The sequence below is a fragment of the Megalobrama amblycephala genome, linkage group LG3 (assembly GCF_018812025.1).
Source record: "Megalobrama amblycephala isolate DHTTF-2021 linkage group LG3, ASM1881202v1, whole genome shotgun sequence".
Lineage (NCBI taxonomy): Eukaryota > Metazoa > Chordata > Actinopteri > Cypriniformes > Xenocyprididae > Megalobrama > Megalobrama amblycephala.
Window position 1 is genome coordinate 21,429,792 of NC_063046.1, and position 20,915 is coordinate 21,450,706.

The following is a 20,915-nucleotide window of genomic DNA, read 5'->3' on the forward strand; positions in this document are numbered from 1 at the left end:
GCTATACCTTAAAGTCAAAATGCATTATATGCAAGGGTAAGCATTTCCTCAGTAACCCTAAAAACACTGAAAAAGAGAGAGTGTTTTAGTGTTCAAGATGCCATGGCCCCGTGAAAATGGGTGTGTGATCCTGATAACAGTCTCGCATCTATCTGAATATCTGCTGTCTGGATAATGGAGTTACACTAGAGTGAACTGAATAGAACAAATCCAGAGTAGAAACCAGCTCAGGCTCAACTCTCAGATGGGCTTCAGACATCTTCCTTTCACACCCTCTCATTTCCTCCCTCTCAGTGCCGTGTGGAGATTGGATTTTTACAGATCACAACGGCAAGGCAGCACACTCATTCAAGTGTGCTCCCCACGAGAAATGTATCATGATCTCTCATAATATTCTGTATACGGCTTCACCGAAGCGCTGCTCCTTAAATGCGTTTGTGGTATTAATATTAATATTTATGGACTGTGAGTGAGGGCTGTCTATGCAGAATGGAAGAGCAAACTTTCATTAATTCCTATGGAGGGGAAAGTCCAAATTAATTCCAATTCTCATTTTAATGCCTTTATGCTAATGCGGGCGCAGAGAGCGAGCGAAGAGGAGCCCAGTGGAGAAGATGGTTCAAGTTTAAAGCTCAGAGAGATCACCAGCATTCCCAATGATGGGGACCAGACCGTGCTCACACATACTTATCACACACTTTGTAGCGATGGTAAATGATACACACAATTTAAATCCAAACTTAAGCATCAGTGCGAAGCAAATTATGCTACACCACAGATTCACTGCGAAGTAAATTGAAACATAAACAAAACACAGCAGTCCATTTGACTCCATTATCAAATCCCTCCACCCCCACTCTAATAAAGAGATCTAGTGACTTTTTTGGCCACTCACTTCAGGCTGCATGAATGAGATTCTAGTCCATCCATTTCAGTTTGTTGAGCTTGCTTAACTGAATCGAGCTCAGCCAAACACAAATAGATTGCTCCTGTGGTCTCCCCACGTCCCCATCCCCTTCTCTTACACCTGTGATCATTACATATTTACTGCACAGACAAGCTCTCCCGGCTGCTGATAGTGGCCTATCCATTAATGTCTGTGTTCTGGCACCTGCTGGGTTATTGTCATTAATTGAGCTCATTTGAGAAGCAGGTCTGGGCAATAGAAACGCAGGTGTGTGGGACAACTGTTATTATCCAAGTCTGCGGACTGGTCGAAAGAAGACGGATCCCTTCATCACTGGAGGTGCTGTTCCTGACAGCTGTCCATTCTTTCTACTTTTAACCCACATTAGCAGCTAATTGAGCTTTCTGATTTATTAATGTTATACATTATTTGTTAAAAAAATGATGATAGCAGTAAGTCAGGTGTAAATAGTTGTAATCTATAGATGTAACATTGCTCCAACAATGCTTGACATCTCTTTGTTAAGGTTCAGCAATGAAGTTGGATTTTCAGGATGCTGATCTGACATTGAGAATCTCAATAAAGCAATTAAACAAGACCCCATCCCACAAATCATTCATACTCCTAGACACTGCCTTTTTCTCCAATGATCATTACATAATAATTTTTATTTGATCATGATCATGATCTGGATGCATTTAACCCATGCACAATAGTGTATATGTATTACCATTCAAAGGTTTGAGTTTAAGATGTTTAAGATATTTTTTTGAAAGAAGTCTCTTATGCTCACTCATTTATTTGATCAAAAATACAGTAAAAAACAGTAATATAATGAACGTTTTTGAAATTGTGATGATTTTTCATAATATTGCTGTTTTAATATATTATAAAATTAAAATTCCTATGATGGCAAAGCTGAATTTTCAGCATCATTACTCCAGTCTTCAGTGTCACATGATCCTTCAGAAATCATTCTAATATGCTGTTTTGGGTTAGTTCACCCAAAAATGAAAATTCTGTCATGAATTACTCACCCTCATCTTGTTCCACACCCGTAAGACCTTTGTTCATCTTTGGAACACAAATTAAGATATTTTTCATAAAATCTGATGGCTCAGTGAGGTCTGCATTGTCAGCAAGCTAATTTACACTTTCAAATGCCCAGAAAGCTACTAAAAACATATTTAAAACAGTTCATGTGACTACAGTGGTTATTCAAACATGTTATGAATAGACGAGAATACTTTTTGTGCGCCAAAAAACAAAACAAAATAACGACTATATTCAACAATATCTAGTGATGGGCGATTTCAAAACACTGCTTCATGAAGCTTCAAAGCTTTACGAATATTTTGTTTCGAATCAGTGGTTCGGAGCATGAAAGTCACGTGATTTGAGTAAACGAGGCTTTGTTATGTCATAAGTGTTTTGAAATTTCAATGGTTCATGTGACTTTGGCAGTTTGATACGCGCTTCGAACCACTGATTCGAAAAAAAAAAGGTCCGTAAAACTTTGAAGCTTCATGAAGCAGTGTTTTGAAATCGCCTATCACTAGATATTGTTGAATATTTTTTTTTTTTTTTTTTTGGCACACAAAAAGTATTCTCGTCACTTCATAACATTAAGGTTGAACCATTGTTGAACTGTTTTAAATATGTCTTTAGTACCTATCTGGGCATTTGAAAGTGTAAATTAACTTGCTGACAATGGAGGCCTCACTGAGCCATCGGATTTCATCAAAAATATCTTAATTTGTGTTCTGAAGATGAACAAAGGTCTTGTGGGTGTGGAACAACGTGAGGGTGAGTAATTCATGACAGAATTTTCATTTTTGAGTGAACTAGCCCTTTAAGTAATATTTTTTAAAATTATTATCACAGTAGAAAATGGTTGTGTGGCTTTTTTCAAGATCTTTTGATGAATAGAAAGTTAAAAAGAACAGCATTTATTTGAAATAGATTTTCTTCTAAGGTCTTTACTGTCATTTTTGAACAATTCAGTGCATCCTTGCAGAATGATAGTATTAATATCTTTAAAAAAAAAAAAAAAATCTTCATTGAATTCCCTAAAATTGGTAGCATGTTGGCTAAAGCCAAAGTTAAATACATAAATGTTTGTAAAAAGAAGCCAAATTCCAGTTGTAAACACACTGACTGGACTAAGTCATTGCAAGCTCAAAACTGCAATATATAGATCTATACAATTAAAAATGGCAGCAACTCTTCACTGAGGTGACACTATCATGATTAAACTGACAAACTGCATGACAATCCCCACCAATGAAATGTAGTTTGACTGTATTAACACTTATCCATCCATACATTGTGTAGACATACGAACACACACACTATCTCTTTCTGACACCCACACGCTCTCTCGGTCTCACTCTCGCCTTCCTCACTGAGCACATAGTAAGATTTATTCTAGTCCTGAAGAGCTGTGGCCGGAGCTGCTGGATATTTATGGTTTAATAAGACTTACATAAGTCTTGCAGGTGTGCTTTCCGTCCCGCCACCAAACCTATTCACGTGATTTATGGAGGGCCTTTGGATTGCGTACTGATTTAGAACCTCTCTCCCTCAACCTCTCCCTCTTTCTCTCGACGGTCGTGGGCCTGTTTGTTGCTTAAAGCTCACCGTGGTTGCTCTTTCTCTGTCTGGGTTTTGGGGACAGGGCCTGCCAAAATGAACTCCAGTGCTCAGACAGCAAGACTCAATCTGCTTCATTACTGAGAGTGTCTGCAACACAGATCAGATTGATATACAGGTAGTGTGAAGGCGAGGGAATGTTGATGGTCAAATCAGAACCTAAACTTGAAGGTCCAGTGCAAATGAACAGGCCAAAATACATGTTATCAAAATGATCGTTCCACATGCAGATCAGATCATGCAACGCGAACATGTCAGTGAAGCTTAAGGGATTCTCAAGACCTTCTGTGAAAACTTTATAGCAATAAAAAAAAAAGTAAGGACAACTGGCTGGACCTCCATTCTTTAAAAAACAAAATGGAGTTTTAGACATGTGAATGTTTAAGTCAGTAAGAGAGATGAGCGGAGACAGCATCAATAATACAGGATGTCATTTAAAGCTCTGGGTTAAAGCTCCTGAGTGTAGTCTGCCCGTCTGGATGATGTATTGTTGAGCGCTGTGGAATGACAGGTGTGTATGAAGCTAGACCATATGATTTAACAATGCCACGAGAAGATCAAGTTCATCACAGCCCGCGCAAGTCCGTGAGCAAGCGAGCGAGTGAAAAGGGGTTATCAAACAGGGATGCCACTTCAACGAATAGCCTCAGACGTACGGACACACACCTCGCTGCCACACTTGACACACACTCTCGCCACACCTCGTCGACCTGTCCGCGCTCTCTTCCTCCTCCTCCGGGGAGCTCCCTCCATTCTCATGCAACAATGCAAAACTCCCTCATTACCATCTCCTAAATATTCATGAATATTCGGCTGGATAAGCGTGTCACCTGAAGAGTGGCCTTTTACTGTCCAATAAGCACACATATCCATCTCCTTCTCTGATAGGCCAAATAAAGGGGAACGTCCAGAGCGTGTCTCCGTGGAACGAAGAAAAAGAAAGAAAGGGAATTTTGAAATGCTAAATAAAAGGGGAGGGGTAGGAGCGAGGAGGATGAATCAGTCATATTGAGTGACATTCCTCAGATCTGAGCATCTTATCCAGGGTGAAATATTCTTATCTGACTGTCATAGGACGTGACACAAACAGGAGGGAAGAGCAGAGCGGGCAGGTGATTGCAGAGAGCCGAACAGACATTGCACTACAGAGGAAGAGAAAGCGAGTGAAATAAGGAGAAACACAATCTATTTTTGCCAACATTTAAAATTGTTTTTCTTATATATATATATATATATATATATATATATATATATATACAGTCAAACCAAAATTTATTCAGACACCTTGAACATTTCATTCATTAATACAGTTTATTCACTATAGTTAAAAAAAATGGTACTAAAATATGACAGGATCTCGGAGTTAAACTGTGTCAGAAAAAAATAATCTTAATTATGTCAGATAACATGTAAGCAAAACATGGTCAGGTCAAAGTGTCTGAATAATTTTTGGTTCCAAATTTTTATCAGTTTTACTGGTAGTTCACTGTATGAAGAATTGTTGGGTATAATATGTCACAGTTTACTTTATTTTGCAATCCTCACTTACAAAAATGAACTATAGTGTCCTGCACCCACTAGTAAAAATATATCAAAAATATCATGTCTGATGTAAATGTCTGAATAATTTTTGGTTTGACTGTGTGTGTGTGTGTGTGTGTGTGTGTGTGTGTATATAATATATATATGAATTTCTCTTTTTGTTGTTGCTGAAATTTTCAGCAAATGTCATTTCACAGCTGTATCACAATAGACTTTATGGATATAAGATGTTATGTTAGTGATTTTTTTTTAATCACAATGAGGAAAATAAATGAATAAATAAATAAATCATTGAATTCCCTAAAATTGGTAGCATGTTGGCTAAAGCCAAAGTTAAATACATAAATGTTTACAGCAAATGTCATTTCACAGCTGTATCACAATAGACTTTATGGATATAAGATGTTATGTTAGTGATTTTTTTTTTGTATCACAATGAGGAAAATAAATGAATAAATAAATAAATAAATCACTGAATTCCCTAAAATTGGTAGCATGTTGGCTAAAGCCAAAGTTAAATACATAAATGTTTTCAGCAAATGTCATTTCACAGCTGTATCACAATAGACTTTATGGATATAAGATGTTATGTTAGTGATTTTTTTTTTTGTATCACAATGAGGAAAATAAATGAATAAATAAATAAATAAATCACTGAATTCCCTAAAATTGGTAGCATGTTGGCTAAAGCCAAAGTTAAATACATAAATGTTTTCAGCAAATGTCATTTCACAGCTGTATCACAATAGACTTTATGGATATAAGATGTTATGGTAGTGATTTTTTTTTTTTTTTTATCACAATGAGGAAAATAAATGAATAAATAAACAAATAAATAATTCATTGAATTCCCTAAAATTGGTAGCATGTTGGCTAAAGCCAAAGTTAACATTATTAATCTAGTGGATACCATATAAAATTAGATAAAAATAGTACACCAATGTTTTTATGTGCTCTGATCTCTGCAGGAATGAGCATATGGACGAACAAAGGCATTACTGAGTATGAAAATGATTTCTCTCTTGATCATTAGACTTTGCCACAATGGTGCCTGACATAGCGTGGTTATACATATAAAAATAGTGTATCTTTTTATAGAGTTTTTTAATTATTATTGGCAATGTGGAAATTAAATCAGAAGCATAAGGAAAAAATAACTTTTGTGCATAATGAAGGTTTTGTTCCTCAAAGAGTTTCTGTGGTATTATACACTAATCAGTAATTCACTTAAGCAGAACTGACCAGATAACGAGAAAAGGAATTTGAGCATATCAGAAACATCACAGTGCCCTATCACTTTAGACTCTTGTCAGAGGCTTTGATGTGCCCTGCTCTCAAAATGGTAGTGTGCTTAAAAAAATTGCAGCTCAATTTAAGTCTCATCCAAGGAGCTTACAACTGTAATTAAATCATTAAATTCTTGTCTACGCTTCACAGAGCGTAGAGAAATTAACTTCCCACCAACCTCATTTTCTATTTGAACATGAAATAATGATTTTCTGCCAGTCTAATTACAAAGCCAACATCTGATCAAGCCAGCATCCAGAGGGGATTATCACATGCTGCAGTATTAGAGCTCATTACCAGCTTGAGTGCAAAATTATTACATCTTGTAATTGGATGGTGAGATTTATATACAGATCGGGCCGGTTTCTGTAAGATTGTAATTACAAGGTTCGTTGGTTAGCTACTTATCAGAACTTTGCAGGAAAACAAAACAAATGGCTGGGCGAAATGAGCATGTCATTAACCTGTAACCTCAGAGACAGGGGCGAGAAGGGGGAGGGCGCACGTCTGCGGCGGCGCGAGTGCGCGAGAGGCTCGTGTCTGCATTAAGGGAAATGGGCTCATCCATTTCGGCACCCACCGGAGCAGCCCGCGCAAAACAGTCTGTTTCATTCATTTGACCTGCGTAATCTGTGCCTGTTAAAAAGAAAGAAGGTGGAAAAGCGAGAGAGAAGGAACGAAGGGAGGGGGCAACGAGAGAGAGAGGAGTAAATGAGCTGTCTCTGCCAGTAGGATGGGCTCAATGCTTCTATTACTTAAAGCTAACAGGCTGTGAAGCCATTCATTCACAGGGCTGAGAGGAGCTATTTGGGCCTGCTGGGGAAAAGAGAGAGAGAGAGAGAGAGATTGCTAACCTGGCTACAATTCGAAAGGCGTACGCGCATATACAAACACCAGGTAGAGAAAGAGAAGCTTGTGTTTGGTAATGCCTGATATAAACAGGCAACTAATCAATGAAAGAAAGGGCAGGGTTTACGCTGCGGGTGAAAGAAAAAACGGAGAGAGGGAAAGGGGGAAAAAGGTGAAAATAAAAATTGTTCAATTACCAATTACCTCACCAACACGTTCTTTCTTTATTTTTCTCTCTCGGCCTCTCTCTCTCTTTCGCTCTCTCTCTTTTTCTAGAACAAGTGATTTTGCAGCACAAATCAATGTTGGCAGGTCAGGCAGCCAGCTACTAATCTTGGCATTACAACGCTCCAATCAGCGCGAGCCAGGTAATGGAGTTGTTATTGAACTTCATAGTTAGGATTAGATTCTCAGCGAAGATCAATGCTGCTCTGAGATGAGACTGATAAAGGCCTGATAGCAATCTGAATCCCTATAGCCATGCACTGAGCCTCTCTCTCTCTCTCTCGCTGTGTGTGCTTCTCTCCCTCTCCCTCTTGTCCTCTCTTTCGCCTTTTCTCCTATGCCTTTTTCACTCACTCATTTGATTGGACTACGAAGGCACTCACCTGCATCCAGCTCATTTTATGTTTATATATTGTTGCTTGACCAGACATAGTCAGATAAGTACAGCAGTGATTTGTCAGTGAGGAGGATGTTTATTTAAATGTCTACACTGTTTAAGAAATATAATGATTTTTGAATTATAGACTGACATAAATGAAGATAAAATGCACAATAATAGGAGAAAATTGAGCATTGAGAGATATTATGATGTATCCCAAAGAGCCGGGCTGTGATGAGAAAAGGGAATTGAGTATCTAGCGAGGTACGGAGTAATGACTACATTTTTTATCACAACTAATGGCCTTTTAATTCTCTCTCTTTTCCTCCTGCTTTGTAATGGGATTATTAATATCACTCTCTTTTTGAGTGTTTTGAGGAAATAAGGGGAAGCTAATGCACTGTGGGGGTCAAAAGGAGCCGCGTGGCGTGGGCCACGTTGAAGCGCAATAAATGCAACAGGAAGACAAAGACAATTTATTGGGGATTATAATTTTGTAATTCAACATTTATCGATGCTCATACAAAATGCAGTATGAGGACTTATTTTCCTCCTGTCCTCCTGTCACAAACCCCCGAGAGCGTTGGGAGCAGGACCTGTAGGAGCGGCTCGCAAAGTTGATTTTGTTAAAGCTTGTGAAAGTACTTCATTTATTTCAGGGCTCCTTGTGGCCATTTAGCAAGTAGTGCTGTGGAGGCCCCTTGACAGTGCCAAATCAATAGTGAATCAATGGCCGAGGCAAATCAATCAGCCAGGTTTTCTTCTCAAAATATTTAATTAAACATGGTGGAAAATAACTCCAGGATTTATTGTTTGATGCTAAGAGCATTAGTGATTTGCCTTTTCCTGAGCTACGCCTGAGGCCCAAGTCACCAGAGCGCTGCAGGAGCTCAGTGGGACCAGGGGAATAGCAAAGACACTTTTCCAATATATAATAATGCTTGTATTTATACATGCGTATGCAGCTTCTTGACTCTCTCTCTCAGGCGCACGCTAATCCACTACACCAACAGATCGTTTGAGAGAGTGAGGAGAGACAGGGAGAGCGGCCCAGCAGAGCACTATGCTTTTAGATAGTCTCCGTTTAACATATTAATCCTTCACAACCATTCTACTGAGAGATGCGCCGATGTCTGCCCAGTATATCTCCACCGAGCTGTGTGGTCGACCAGTGCAGGTCATGATATTTAGTGTGTTCACACTGAAAAAATCCAAAAAGAAAAAGTGCACTTAAAGTGCACCGGATGATGCACTTAATTACCTGGAAAAATCAAAGTTTGGAATGTTGGACACTTCATGCAGTAAACTGTCACAAACTCGCAGCTATCTTTTCTTCGGAAAGGGAGGGACTATCAGACTCCAATGTTAAATGACAAATTAAATTTCATAAACTATACCAGGGGTGTCCGTTCCTGCTCCTGAAGGGCGACTGTCTTGCAGAGTTTAAAAGTGTAGCATTTGAAAGGGTACCACTGTAACACACTTGGCAACGATGAACAGAAGAAGGGATTAGCTATAGTCCTTTAATCAAATGAAACACAATTATCCAGGAATCACAGGAGTAAACAAAGGCAGCGTAACAGCTTGTATAAATAAACACAATACCAGACGAGGAACAGAACCAAACTCAGGACTTAAATAGTAAGGAGATAACAATGAAATAAATAAGACACTGTTGATAATTATAAGCAACCATAGAAACAAACAAGGACATAATCAGAAACCAAGGAAACCAAGCAGAGCAGGGAAACAGGAACTAAAGAGAAACAAAACAGAACATCAAAATAAGAGTCCATAACTGTGACAGCCACCCCAGTGACAGCTTTTCTTCCTAAGAGTGTATAGTGCATCATTTGGGACGCAACTTGGATATCCAATCGTCATGCTCAGCATCAATCTGTGTAGCACTGTAAAACCTCTCACTCAGGTCAATTCATCTCCTTCAAATTTTTCAGTTTGGTGCAGCGTGTAATCATTAATCGCTTTTCATAATCTGCAGGATACAGAAGGAAGTGATTTGATTGCACACATGCTAAGCTTCTGACAGGGCCAGCCACAACAGACACTGGCAGACATTGATATGTGAGGATAATATAGTGGCGTGTTGGGATCTGGGATGTATCTGAGGAGGAGAGAGGCGTTAACGGTGATGATGAGGGTGGCATTGTTCTGAAAATCTGGCAGCTCTTCCCAAGCCTGTGTGTATGAAAAGGGAATTAGGGGAGTGTGTGTCTGTGTGTGTATGTAATCATCACTGGGTCACAGTGGAGTGACCTACCAGCTGAGTCCATTGCTGCTCCGCTGCTCACAAGGTAACAAACGGCCCCAAATACACAAACACATGCGTACACACACAGAGAGAAATAAAGTGGGTTAACATTTGCTCAATTTCACAAGTCAACTCTGAAAGCTAAATCTACAAACAATTACACTCGGCTGCACACAAAAGAAACGGAGCGATCTTGTTATCCCAAGGTCTTAGGACTCCAGAAAACGGTCAATGTGGTTCTGTTTATTACATATGGCTGCTTTATTTCACTACAGGCATGTATTAGACATACAAATAAATGAATATCAGTTATCTCTTAAATTTGATATTGAATGTTGCTGTATTATATATAATGTACCACACACACTTCCACACACTTAGTCTGAAGTGTATACATGAGGACAGTTCTTATGTGGTCTATGTCATATCACTAACTGCATGCTGAGTATAAGTGCTGGCAGTATAAACTGTACTGACCTCAGTGTGTTGGCATGCTGTGCCACTCAATATTGCTGATTGCACACACATACACGTGGAAGGCCATAATGCTATTCAGTCTAGACCTGATAACAGACTCACACTACTGTTTGCCATTAGCCTGTTATGGCAAATAATAATCAGGGGAAAAATAACTAGCTTGCCTTTTTTTTTTTTCATAAGGCAAGAGGCTAGTTTCGGTAAGCATGCAACCTTTAAAAACCGACTTGGCTTTATATTTGAGGACGCATCAATATGTAGACTCTGTGAGCTATTCTTCCCGCAGGGTTATCAGTGCCTCTGGGTGGATAGGGGCCTCTGTGTTAGTACAGCTGCTTCTCCTGCAGCTACATACAAACCTGCTACAGCAGCTGGAGCAAAAAAAAAAAAAAAAAAAAAAAAAGAGAGAGAGAGAGAGAGCTGGCAATCTTGAATGGACTGCATAAAAATCACACATTTAGATTATTACTGGATTACTCAAACAGCTTCTTTGTATTAGATGTAAATTCACTTTGTTGGTCTGATTTTAAGCATCTCTCTCTTTCTATCACTCTTTTTTTTCGATTTGTGGCTGAAGGAAGATGTCCTTATTATGAGTGTAAGCTGCATCCAGCAGCTCAGTATGCTACTTGGGGCACCCTGTAATCTTTCTATAGACATTAGACACAACTTGCTTCAGGCGAACATCATCTATATGAAAAAAAAATTTTCCCAGTGGCTGCCTTCAACTTGCGATCGATACAATGCAACCATATTTTCCTTATGTACTTCATGTACATAATAAACTGGCATTATTTGGCCTAAAAAACACACAGATCAAATCATTTTGAATTTCTTTGCTGTGCCACTTAGTCAAGTGTACAACAAGAAAGTTAGTAGTTCATTGAGAGTTTTAGTATAGTCCAAATGGTTTATTACTGACCCCTCAATGAAATGTCTCAAGGCAAGTCACTGTAACTATGGATCAATAATTACGTTACATTGTTTACTATGACTTACTGAATTAATTTTGAAACCAGAAGTCGTTGACGTGTATGCCACCACATGAATCGTTAAGCATAAGTGACTAGACTGTTACAGTCATTACTATTAACATACAGTTGGAATGGCATCTACTGTCTTCATTGGAACAGTAATTTGCATTTGTGCAGATGACAGTTTTATAGCAAACAGAACTGAATTTATCTGTCAACATAACACAAAAAGAATCTGAGAGTTCCTAGATGGTGATTGTGCCCTTGAACACACGCGCACACTTTATTTCAGTCTTGCTCCTGTGAGTCTTTCTGTCACTTCTCCATAAACTGACAGCAGCGAAGCTAGCCCTAACTTGTATTTTAATTCAGGCCTGAAGTTACTTATTTCAGTATTGATCAGCTGTAATGCTGAATCAATGCTCATCTTGTTACCTGGGCTATACCCGTGTAACACACTGATATCCCCGGCCACAGGAACTCATTCCCTTTGCAAAGTGACTTTACCATAAAATCAATGGCTGCTTTGTTACTGATACAGGAGACAACCATGCAGAAAAAGGCTGGCAGCAGTGTCGAAAACATGCATGTGGCTAATATTCAAATCACTCTTGTGAAGATGGTCCAAAGACACTGCACAGTTTTCTTTGCTTTGTTTTCCAGAAACATTAAATTATTGTTGTTTTTACTATTTAATTTATTCATAATAACAACAATAATAATACAATTATTATAGTATTAATATTAATAAATGTTCAATTATTATTATTATTATTATTATTGTCAGGTAAATCTATTGAATGACCTACAAAAGTAGCCCACAAAAAAAATGGAAGCCTTTTCTATACAATATGTGATATGTTTTCTATCACATGGTCATTCTATACAAATGTACGCTTAAAAGCAACTGAGAAAAAAAATGGTCTTGTAGGTGCGTGCACTCTTTGCTGAGAGGGCAGATGTTGGCAAATAGCGATAAATGAAAGTGAGCCTGCTTTGCTAATAGAACTCGAAGCCTGCGCTAGTCCGCCATCAAAATATTTACCAAAGCAGCGCGCGAAGACTGGGCAGCTCGTGCTCTGACCTTCTCAATCAATTACTGCGCGTGGCCGCCGCTGGCTGCGCAATTTACCAAATCCAAATTCCCACTTTATGACCGCGCTTCTCCGAATATACGCCTGCCCCGTATCACAGCCGATGAAACAATCGAGAATAAGTCCCTCCAGATTTCCGCAACCTCAGCACACAGACTTCAGCAGTCACTTAATAGACTGGAGTTTCTCGTCGAAGCGTTGATGCTGAGGAAAATGGTTTTTCTTCCCTTTTCGTCTGTGCTTTGCTTGAATTTCCATAGGCTGCACAGAGTATACTATTAGATATCCTACGATTAACATTTATAGGATAGGTAGGATAGATAGAAGATGTTTTTTCCTTTCTGTTTAGGCCCCTTGTTATTGTAAAAACAAGAGGTCTAAATCCGCCCGTGTTTGTGTAACGGAGGCGTAAAGGTTAAGAAAATCCCTTCAGTGTACAGACGCCAGAATGTGTAATCTAAACCACCTGTAGATGTTCAATAGGACGAGGTCGGCTCTTGCTCCTCTGGTTAATGAAGGGTTAAAACAGACGTCGCCGTTTGAATTTGGTGTTTGATACAATTTGTTAAAGCATTTTAATAAGTTGCAGTCCATTGACTACTCTTAATTTGCTCCAAATTGCTGTGTGCGCCCAGGGAACAGTTCAAAACTCGTCACTTTCTCATTCAGTGCAAGTTATCTCTTTAATAGACACGATTGATTGGAGAAACCTAATTAAAATAACATTAGTCAAATTATGCTAACAGTAAAAATTAAACTTTAAACATATTCAGGAAGTACACTTGTTCTTGAGTTCATTTTTGAAAGTATTTGCTGGATTAAATTGCCTCAGCTATTTCATACATTGACATAAATGTGTTTCTTTTGATTTTTAAGACATATAGGCCTATACACACAGATATATGGTTTATACAAGTAAATTAAAACGTTTCCCTACACATATTATTATTAGTATTTCATTTATTCAGCTTTAACGATGTCGTGCAAACTAAAACGTGTAGGGAGGAGTGGTAGAAAGCTGTTATAAAAATCGTAGATGGACTGTGATGCAATTATCTGGAACAACTCCATATAAAACATAGGCTATTATATAGACATTTCGTTTGTTTTTTTTTTTTTTTTTTTTTTTTTTTTGTTTTTTTTAGACCAACCAATCCAGGACAGCGAATGTGTGATTCTGTATAATGAAGATAAAGCAGCTAAATCACTCTTAGCCGTTTTCCTGAAACTTAGAGGCAAAATTCAAACTCTTTACAGAACCTGCTATCTGATTTCATCTCGACACTGCTGAAAACTAACCAAATAAAATCATGTGTGCCAGAGCTGTTAAAAAAATGTGATTTAGGCCAGTCACTCTCGCACACATTTCTCATTCCTCCCCCTGTCGAATACACCATCCACATCAAAGGTCATTAAGTGTGTTTTCTTTTTAAATCCTTAAATCTGTCACCTCAATTAACAGTTCGGATCAGAAAAGCCCCTTTAAAAGACCATGTGCGATGGGTATGTGTTACTTGTTTTCTGTCGCCTTGGCATTATAGAGCTGATTCAGAGGTGTAATTTGAAGAGCCCCTGTTTGAAGTCTTTGATCAGCGCTGTCGCAGGCATCTTGTGTATTGCATAAGGAAACGCTTTTGAGCGCAACGTCTCTGCTTGTTTATTTGGATGCGTGTTGGAGAATGCGAAATGGTGTCATCTGCATAATTGCTAGTAAAGGAGTCACAGAAACCATCCCTCAAGTCACACATCCAAGATTGCCCTATTTATACACGTTGGTATTAGTGCGGTGCTTTGAAATGTTGGCCTGCGTTTAATGGAGTCATTATGTAGAACTAAAAAAAAAAAGAAAAGAAAAGAAAGAAATTAATAAATACGCAGGTATACATATTAGCATATGCATATTAATAATACTGATGCAACTGTTTTGTGTGGGTTTTATTGTTATTATTATTATTATTATAAAATATGAACTATAATAATAATAAAAGCTTAAGCCTTTTATTTAAATTGTTACAAGGGCTTCCAAAAGGGTGGGAGAAGAAGGCAGGAAGAAAACACCATCCTAATGCTTTTATGGCTGTGCCAGTTTCCTGGGTCAGTGTGAAAGTGTTAAGTTAGTGCACGTGTATTTGATTGGGCCAATAAATCAGAGTCAAACCTTGAGGCCCTGACAGGTCCCGGGATGAGACACGTGTCTATCCGAACTCAGAGCGCTGCAGGGCGGACTCCAGCACGCAAACTTATCCTTTCCCCCCGTGCGTCCTAATTCACTAAATACAGCGGTTTGAAAACAGCACGTTTACATCAGAATAATTGCAAATAATTGTAGGTAAATTCGACTTGAAATGTGACTCAAAAGAAAACAAGACTGCTTGAAACCTAGAGGGTTAGTTGTGTTTTGCATTGTCCCAGATGGCGCAGTGCTGTGGGGTCAGCCGGGTGGGCTAAAAGCTCTTGTTAGCTCTGCAGGTCCGTGTGCGGTATTGACGGTTATGTAGTTATTACCATGCGCTCTGAATGGCATCAGACCGCTGTTCTAATTAATAACTCCCGTAATCCTGCATTGTTAGACTTCAAAACAGCAGGCACGTGTTAAAGAGACCATGGAAATCCGGGAGTCCTTAAGCAAAGAGCCAATACAAATGACATTCCAGATATTAGGATGTCATAACAATAACTATCTCTTTAAAAGCAGATGGAAGATTTAGGAGGAACATTGCGTTCTTGGAAACCACATCATAGTAAATCCAAGCCGAAGTTGATTCACCCTAATCTTTCATTACTGAATTGAGATTTAGTCATATATTCAAATAAACGAAACTCGTTAAAGCACTAATCGGTGCCGTTGTTTGGAAGACGATTAGCAGACATATGATGACACTAGACTAGAAGCGTAATACGATTATGGATGTTTCCTGCATATTTTCATATATTGATTCAAGGAATTTCAATCGTGATCATCGTCCTTTGTTTTAATCCGTATTATTTACAGAAGGGTGCGGATTATATCAGATATTTTCAGTGGATATCTGTAGAGTAATCCTGTAGGTTAATCGCCCAAAATATGTTTTTTAAGAACAGAAGCTTTTACACATGAATGCAATTGAAACATTTGCGATTATATTTTAATACGTCAAAAAAGATTGAAGACTGACAGCTTTTTATACCTTAGTAGTAGTAATTTTACATAGTTCAAATTAAAATGAACCACACTAAATTATAATTCGCTGAAACCCATAACAGCGCATATAGTCACATTAAGAAATTATGCTATTGTTCAATCTTTTTGTTTCTTGTCAACTTACTCTGCAGGTGACCGGTAAAACGCCAATGTTTTGATGTTTCACACTAAAGGCGTCAGAGGACCTCGATTGGCTTGTTCCGTGTTAGATGAACTAAAAACGCTCTTCACATAACATTTCCTTTAGTAGCCTACTTTGTAAGAGCTATCAAAAAATGCTGGCCGTTTTGTCCGATTTAAACTTTCAAGTTCTTCGTTTCACGTGGAAGAGACGCGAGTAAAATAAAGACACAAAAGATATGCGGGAAGTTAATGACTCAACAAGAATAAAATATTTACCATTTTGTGGATAATAAAATTTTTGAGAAGTAACACAAGAAATTGGAAGGGCTGAAGCGGCGAACAAACAACAAATGAAATGATTGGCGAGCCATAAAATGAGATTTGAAACTCATTCAAATAAGAGATGGCGACGTCAGAGGACTTATCCAGACGGAGAGCAGGAGCGGAGAGAGAGAGAGAGAGAGAGAGAGAGAGAGAGGGAGAGAGGGAGGGAGGGAGAGAGAGGCTCTGTAAGTGGGGGTGAGACTTGAGAAATAGGAGGAGCTTCTGAACGACTAAAAATGTCAATCACAAAAAGGAGTTCCAATAATCTAAAGCAATCTGTAAGGACCTGACCTTAGTCCATTCAGATCAATAGGGAAGTAAGGGAGGAAAGCGCAATCGGATCGTTTACACTGGCTCTTTCGGAGGAAATATAGACTTCCCTGACACTTTGTACTCACTGTAAAGTGGATATCGTGGTGCGCACCAAGAGGGCGATTCGCCGCTTTTTGTGACTTCAGTAGACTTTCTCCACAACAATGTCTTTCCCACAGCTGGGATATCAGTACATCCGACCCATATACCCGCAGGACAGACAGGGGATAGGCAGTGCCCGAGCCGGGACAGACCTGAGCCCGTCCGGAGCGCTCTCTAATGTTCTCTCCACTATGTACGGATCACCTTTCGCTGCCGCACAAAGCTATGGAGCTTTTCTTCCTTATTCAAATGATCTGTCTATTTTCAACCAGCTGGTGAGTAATCATTTTATTTTCTTGCGCTGTTTGTTCTTTCTCTCTCAAACTCAAATGTAGTAAACTTTATAAAAATAAATAAATAATAAAAAAAAACATTACAAAATCCTAGACTTCAGTTTATGTTTCAATACCAATCATTACTGAATGTAGTTTTGCAAGACGGCGGTGAACTTTGTTGTTTACCTCGTTTGGTAAATACAAAAAAGAACTGAAAATGTAATTAATTAATTGATAGCCGTATAAAACAAAAATAAGTGTAGAGTGCGTGCGCTTGTGATTTTAATAGCCTAAATCACAATAGATTAAATAGCAAAAATTGTAACACGTCTTCAGGATGAAAACAAATATGTAAAGCTTATGCAGATACAGAATAAATATAAATATATGTAGCTGCAAAATCTTGTAAATTTATTTGGAATAATTTATATAAAGTAGGCTATATAGAGTGCAAAGTAGCCTAGCCGATTTAATACAGTCAATTAGGTCTATATTTAAAAAAAAAAAAAAAAAATAAATAACAATCCTTGCTTTTGTAACTAATTGCTCGCATAGACTGAAAATCATTTACGTAGTTAATATATTCAGCAACAATACATCAGGGAACAGCAACTGAATACAAGAAAACGTAGTATGTGCCAGGCCAAGAATAATGATAATGAATCTCATTAATGTTGGATCCGTGTTCTGTGTTTTTAAGGGGGCACAATACGAACTGAAGGACAGTCCGGGCGTCCAGCACCCTGGATTTGCTCACCATCATCCTGCTTTTTACCCATATGGTCAGTACCAGTTCGGAGACCCTTCCAGACCCAAAAATGCCACCAGGGAGAGCACCAGCACACTCAAGGCCTGGTTAAGCGAGCACCGGAAAAACCCGTACCCCACCAAAGGCGAGAAGATCATGCTGGCCATCATCACTAAAATGACCCTCACTCAAGTGTCCACCTGGTTCGCCAACGCCAGAAGGAGGCTAAAGAAGGAGAACAAGATGACCTGGACCCCACGGAGTCGCACGGACGAAGAAGGAAATGTTTACAACAGCGACCACGAGGGAGAGGATGGCGACAAACGCGAGGACGAGGAGGAAATCGATTTGGAGAATATTGACACGGAGAATATTGAGAATAAGGACGATTTAGACGAGCAGGACGAACTGCATTCTGATTTGAAACTGGACGGCAGGAGCGACTCCGAAATTTCAGACGGCTATGAGGATTTACAAGGACCGGAGCAAAGGTTGTTCAAAGCAATGGTGAAAGACGGTAAAGAGATTCACGGCGACCGCGCAGAGCATTTTCACCATCACAATCACCATCATCATCACCACCACCAAAACAGCTTAGAACAGGCCAACGGCGAGCCGGTCAAACTCAACCAGGCCATCATCAACTCCCCGCCCTCAGAAAACAACCCACCTCCAGCCCCAAAACCTAAGATCTGGTCTTTGGCAGAGACTGCCACAACTCCAGACAATCCACGAAAATCTCCTCTGATGAACGGGACTTCCGCTACGTCCGCCACTCAGACCATCATAACTCCTCATAGACTCCTTTCGTGTCCCGTAGGGAAACTCCAGAGCTGGACAAATCGGGGTTTCACCGCACACCAGCTCGCCTTGCTGAACTCAAACCATTACTTAGGACTCAGTAACCAGGCTTCGGCGAATGGCCTTGCGTTGTACAGCAGACAAGCAGAGGACAGGAGTCAAAACTCCGAGTCCACAGTCACAGGTACATGTCACCCACACTGAGAAGCGCGATTCATGCTTTTTATTGACACCATTTAAGACTGTACTGACAGACTGGAAACGCACCATTCTTATTCCTTCCTAAATCCATTTTCATTTGATCACTACTGTGAAACGTTCAAGTAAAAAGAATTAATTACACTTGAAATGCAAATGTATAGTGGAGAGTACTTATCTGATATCCTATATATATATATATATATATATTGTTTTTGTTTTGTTTATTTGTTTTTGTTTTTTCAAATACTGAAAAAAGTCTGTCAATTTAAATTTGTGGAAAAAGGTTTTCGGTTGCCTTTTTGAAAGGTGTGTTAGTGTGTGCGAATTTTGATATTTCTAGGCCGCAAACCTTTCTCAACAGCTGGCTGTAATATCTTTTTTTAAAGACTCTGCTTTTTAAAATAATAATAATAACAATAATAACATTAATAATAAATTGGCATTTACATTCATTTTTTTTTCCTTTTCTTGTTGTTGTTACTGGTTTTATTATTACAGAAAGATCTAGTGCCTTGGAAGCAGAGAAAAAGTTGTTAAAAACAGCCTTCCATCCTGTTCAAAGACGGTAAGAGTGGAGATCTTACATTATCTGTCCATGAATTTAATTTAGCGAGTTTCTTTTTTAAGTGTTATTGTTCTTTTTTACATTTGAATATCACATAGTGTTAATGCATGACAGTCTAGTCACGCGCTCGGGTACTGGTATAGGCTACTGTGGTTTAAACATGATTTATGTATTGTGCTTGTGCAATAATAAACCCAGATGTCAAACCAATAAATCTCCAGTGCGTCGATGCGATATTTCAGAATGTTGATTTCAAAAACGTTGTGTTCTCTACTTGCTTGCAGATTTAGTTTCGTATTGGCCCCGTGTTTTTTTTTTTTTTTTTTTTTCACGCTTCCCTTCTATATCCCCATAGGCCCCAGAACCAACTCGAAGCTGCCATGGTATTATCCGCCCTCTCGTCCTCGTAGGCTTTTCTCTCCTTTTTGTTTACTTCCCATTTTAACCTGTGTAAGGAATGTAAAATAAAAATAACTCACTTCTGTATACTTACATTGTAAGCATGTCCTGTGTACAATGGCTGATGTTAATGCTGTCAGGCCAAGTAGTCTGTGAGTCCCATTTTCTTTTGTAAGCTCTGTGAGGATTTGATGTTGAAATGTTTTGTATATAACGTAAAGAAAATGTATATACTTGTGATCCGAAATTGTACAAGAAAGTCTATATTTTGGCTAATAAATGAACCGCTGCAACTTTACCGTCACTTTTCCCTTTTCTTTGAAAACAATGGAGTGTTAATATTGTAAATGTTTTAGAAATGTCATGTTGTGAGCTTTTCTGTGCGGAAACGGTTACAGTGTGTGTTTTGAAAGGCATGGGAAACGTTAACTCGAGGTTATGAGGTTTGAAACGGAGGATTTGAAGTATTTTCCTATTTCAGGGACTTAACTGTAATTAGCTCCTTCTTGAATCGCGCATTTGGATATTAATGGATGGGGATTATCCCCACCGAGGCGGAACAGCCAATATGAAATGAATAATTATTTCATTTTTATTGGGTTGAAATAGCATACAACTCAATTTCACTGTAATGAGAATTGAATATTTTCTTCTTTGAAGAAGAAAGTCACACAAAAAAAGTTAAATGCTTTCCTCTGTACAGATGGTTAATGTAATCTCGATTTATAATTTTCGCGATTCCGCTTTTTAAAAATGTAATGAATTCTAATCAGACATTGATGTTGTGCTGCTTGCCATATGCCTTCGATACTGTGCGAAATTATTTATTTATGTGCGTTTTCCCTCTTGAAGATGATTTGCATGGCAGCAGCTTTGTTTCAGGGTTTCCAAAGTTTGGAGAAATTTAGAGTTGGAGCTCCCTCTACAGTCCACTCTGAACGGCCTTGACATGGACTGAGCCATTTCGATCATAATCTTTCATTTATGCCATTTATTCGAAAAAGGTGACCATGGACATTTTGGATCCTTCTTTCTTTTTGTGAAATTTGCTGGGAGCTTATGAGCAGAGTGTTAAGCAATGTAAAAGGCTAGCAATTTCCCAATAAGAAAAGTGCCTGGCGGAATATTATGACACAGTTCAGACAAAATTACACCATCGAAATTGAAGATCAGCTACATAAATAATAAATAATGGCGAAAGAATTATTAGTGTAGGTTTAAATGTCAAA

The 20,915-nt window shown here is 38.7% G+C and overlaps 1 protein-coding gene and 1 long non-coding RNA gene across 2 annotated transcripts; one reads left to right on the forward strand and one right to left on the reverse strand.

Annotated features, from left to right (window-relative positions):
• Positions 1 to 9,349: 9,349 nt before the first annotated feature.
• Positions 9,350 to 16,438, reverse strand: LOC125264841. Its single transcript, XR_007184136.1, has 3 exons — positions 16,236 to 16,438; positions 10,120 to 10,142; positions 9,350 to 10,037 (listed from the first exon to the last, which is right to left on the reverse strand). It is a non-coding gene; the product is annotated as an uncharacterized LOC125264841 (long non-coding RNA).
• Positions 16,439 to 16,558: 120 nt separating this feature from the next.
• Positions 16,559 to 19,984, forward strand: irx3a (iroquois homeobox 3a). The gene is made up of 4 exons (XM_048184624.1): positions 16,559 to 16,972; positions 17,673 to 18,705; positions 19,221 to 19,287; positions 19,643 to 19,984. The coding sequence occupies exons 1-4, from the start codon at positions 16,760 to 16,762 to the stop codon at positions 19,695 to 19,697; spliced, it is 1,368 nt and encodes a 455-aa protein (XP_048040581.1). The 5' UTR covers positions 16,559 to 16,759; the 3' UTR covers positions 19,698 to 19,984.
• Positions 19,985 to 20,915: the final 931 nt, after the last annotated feature.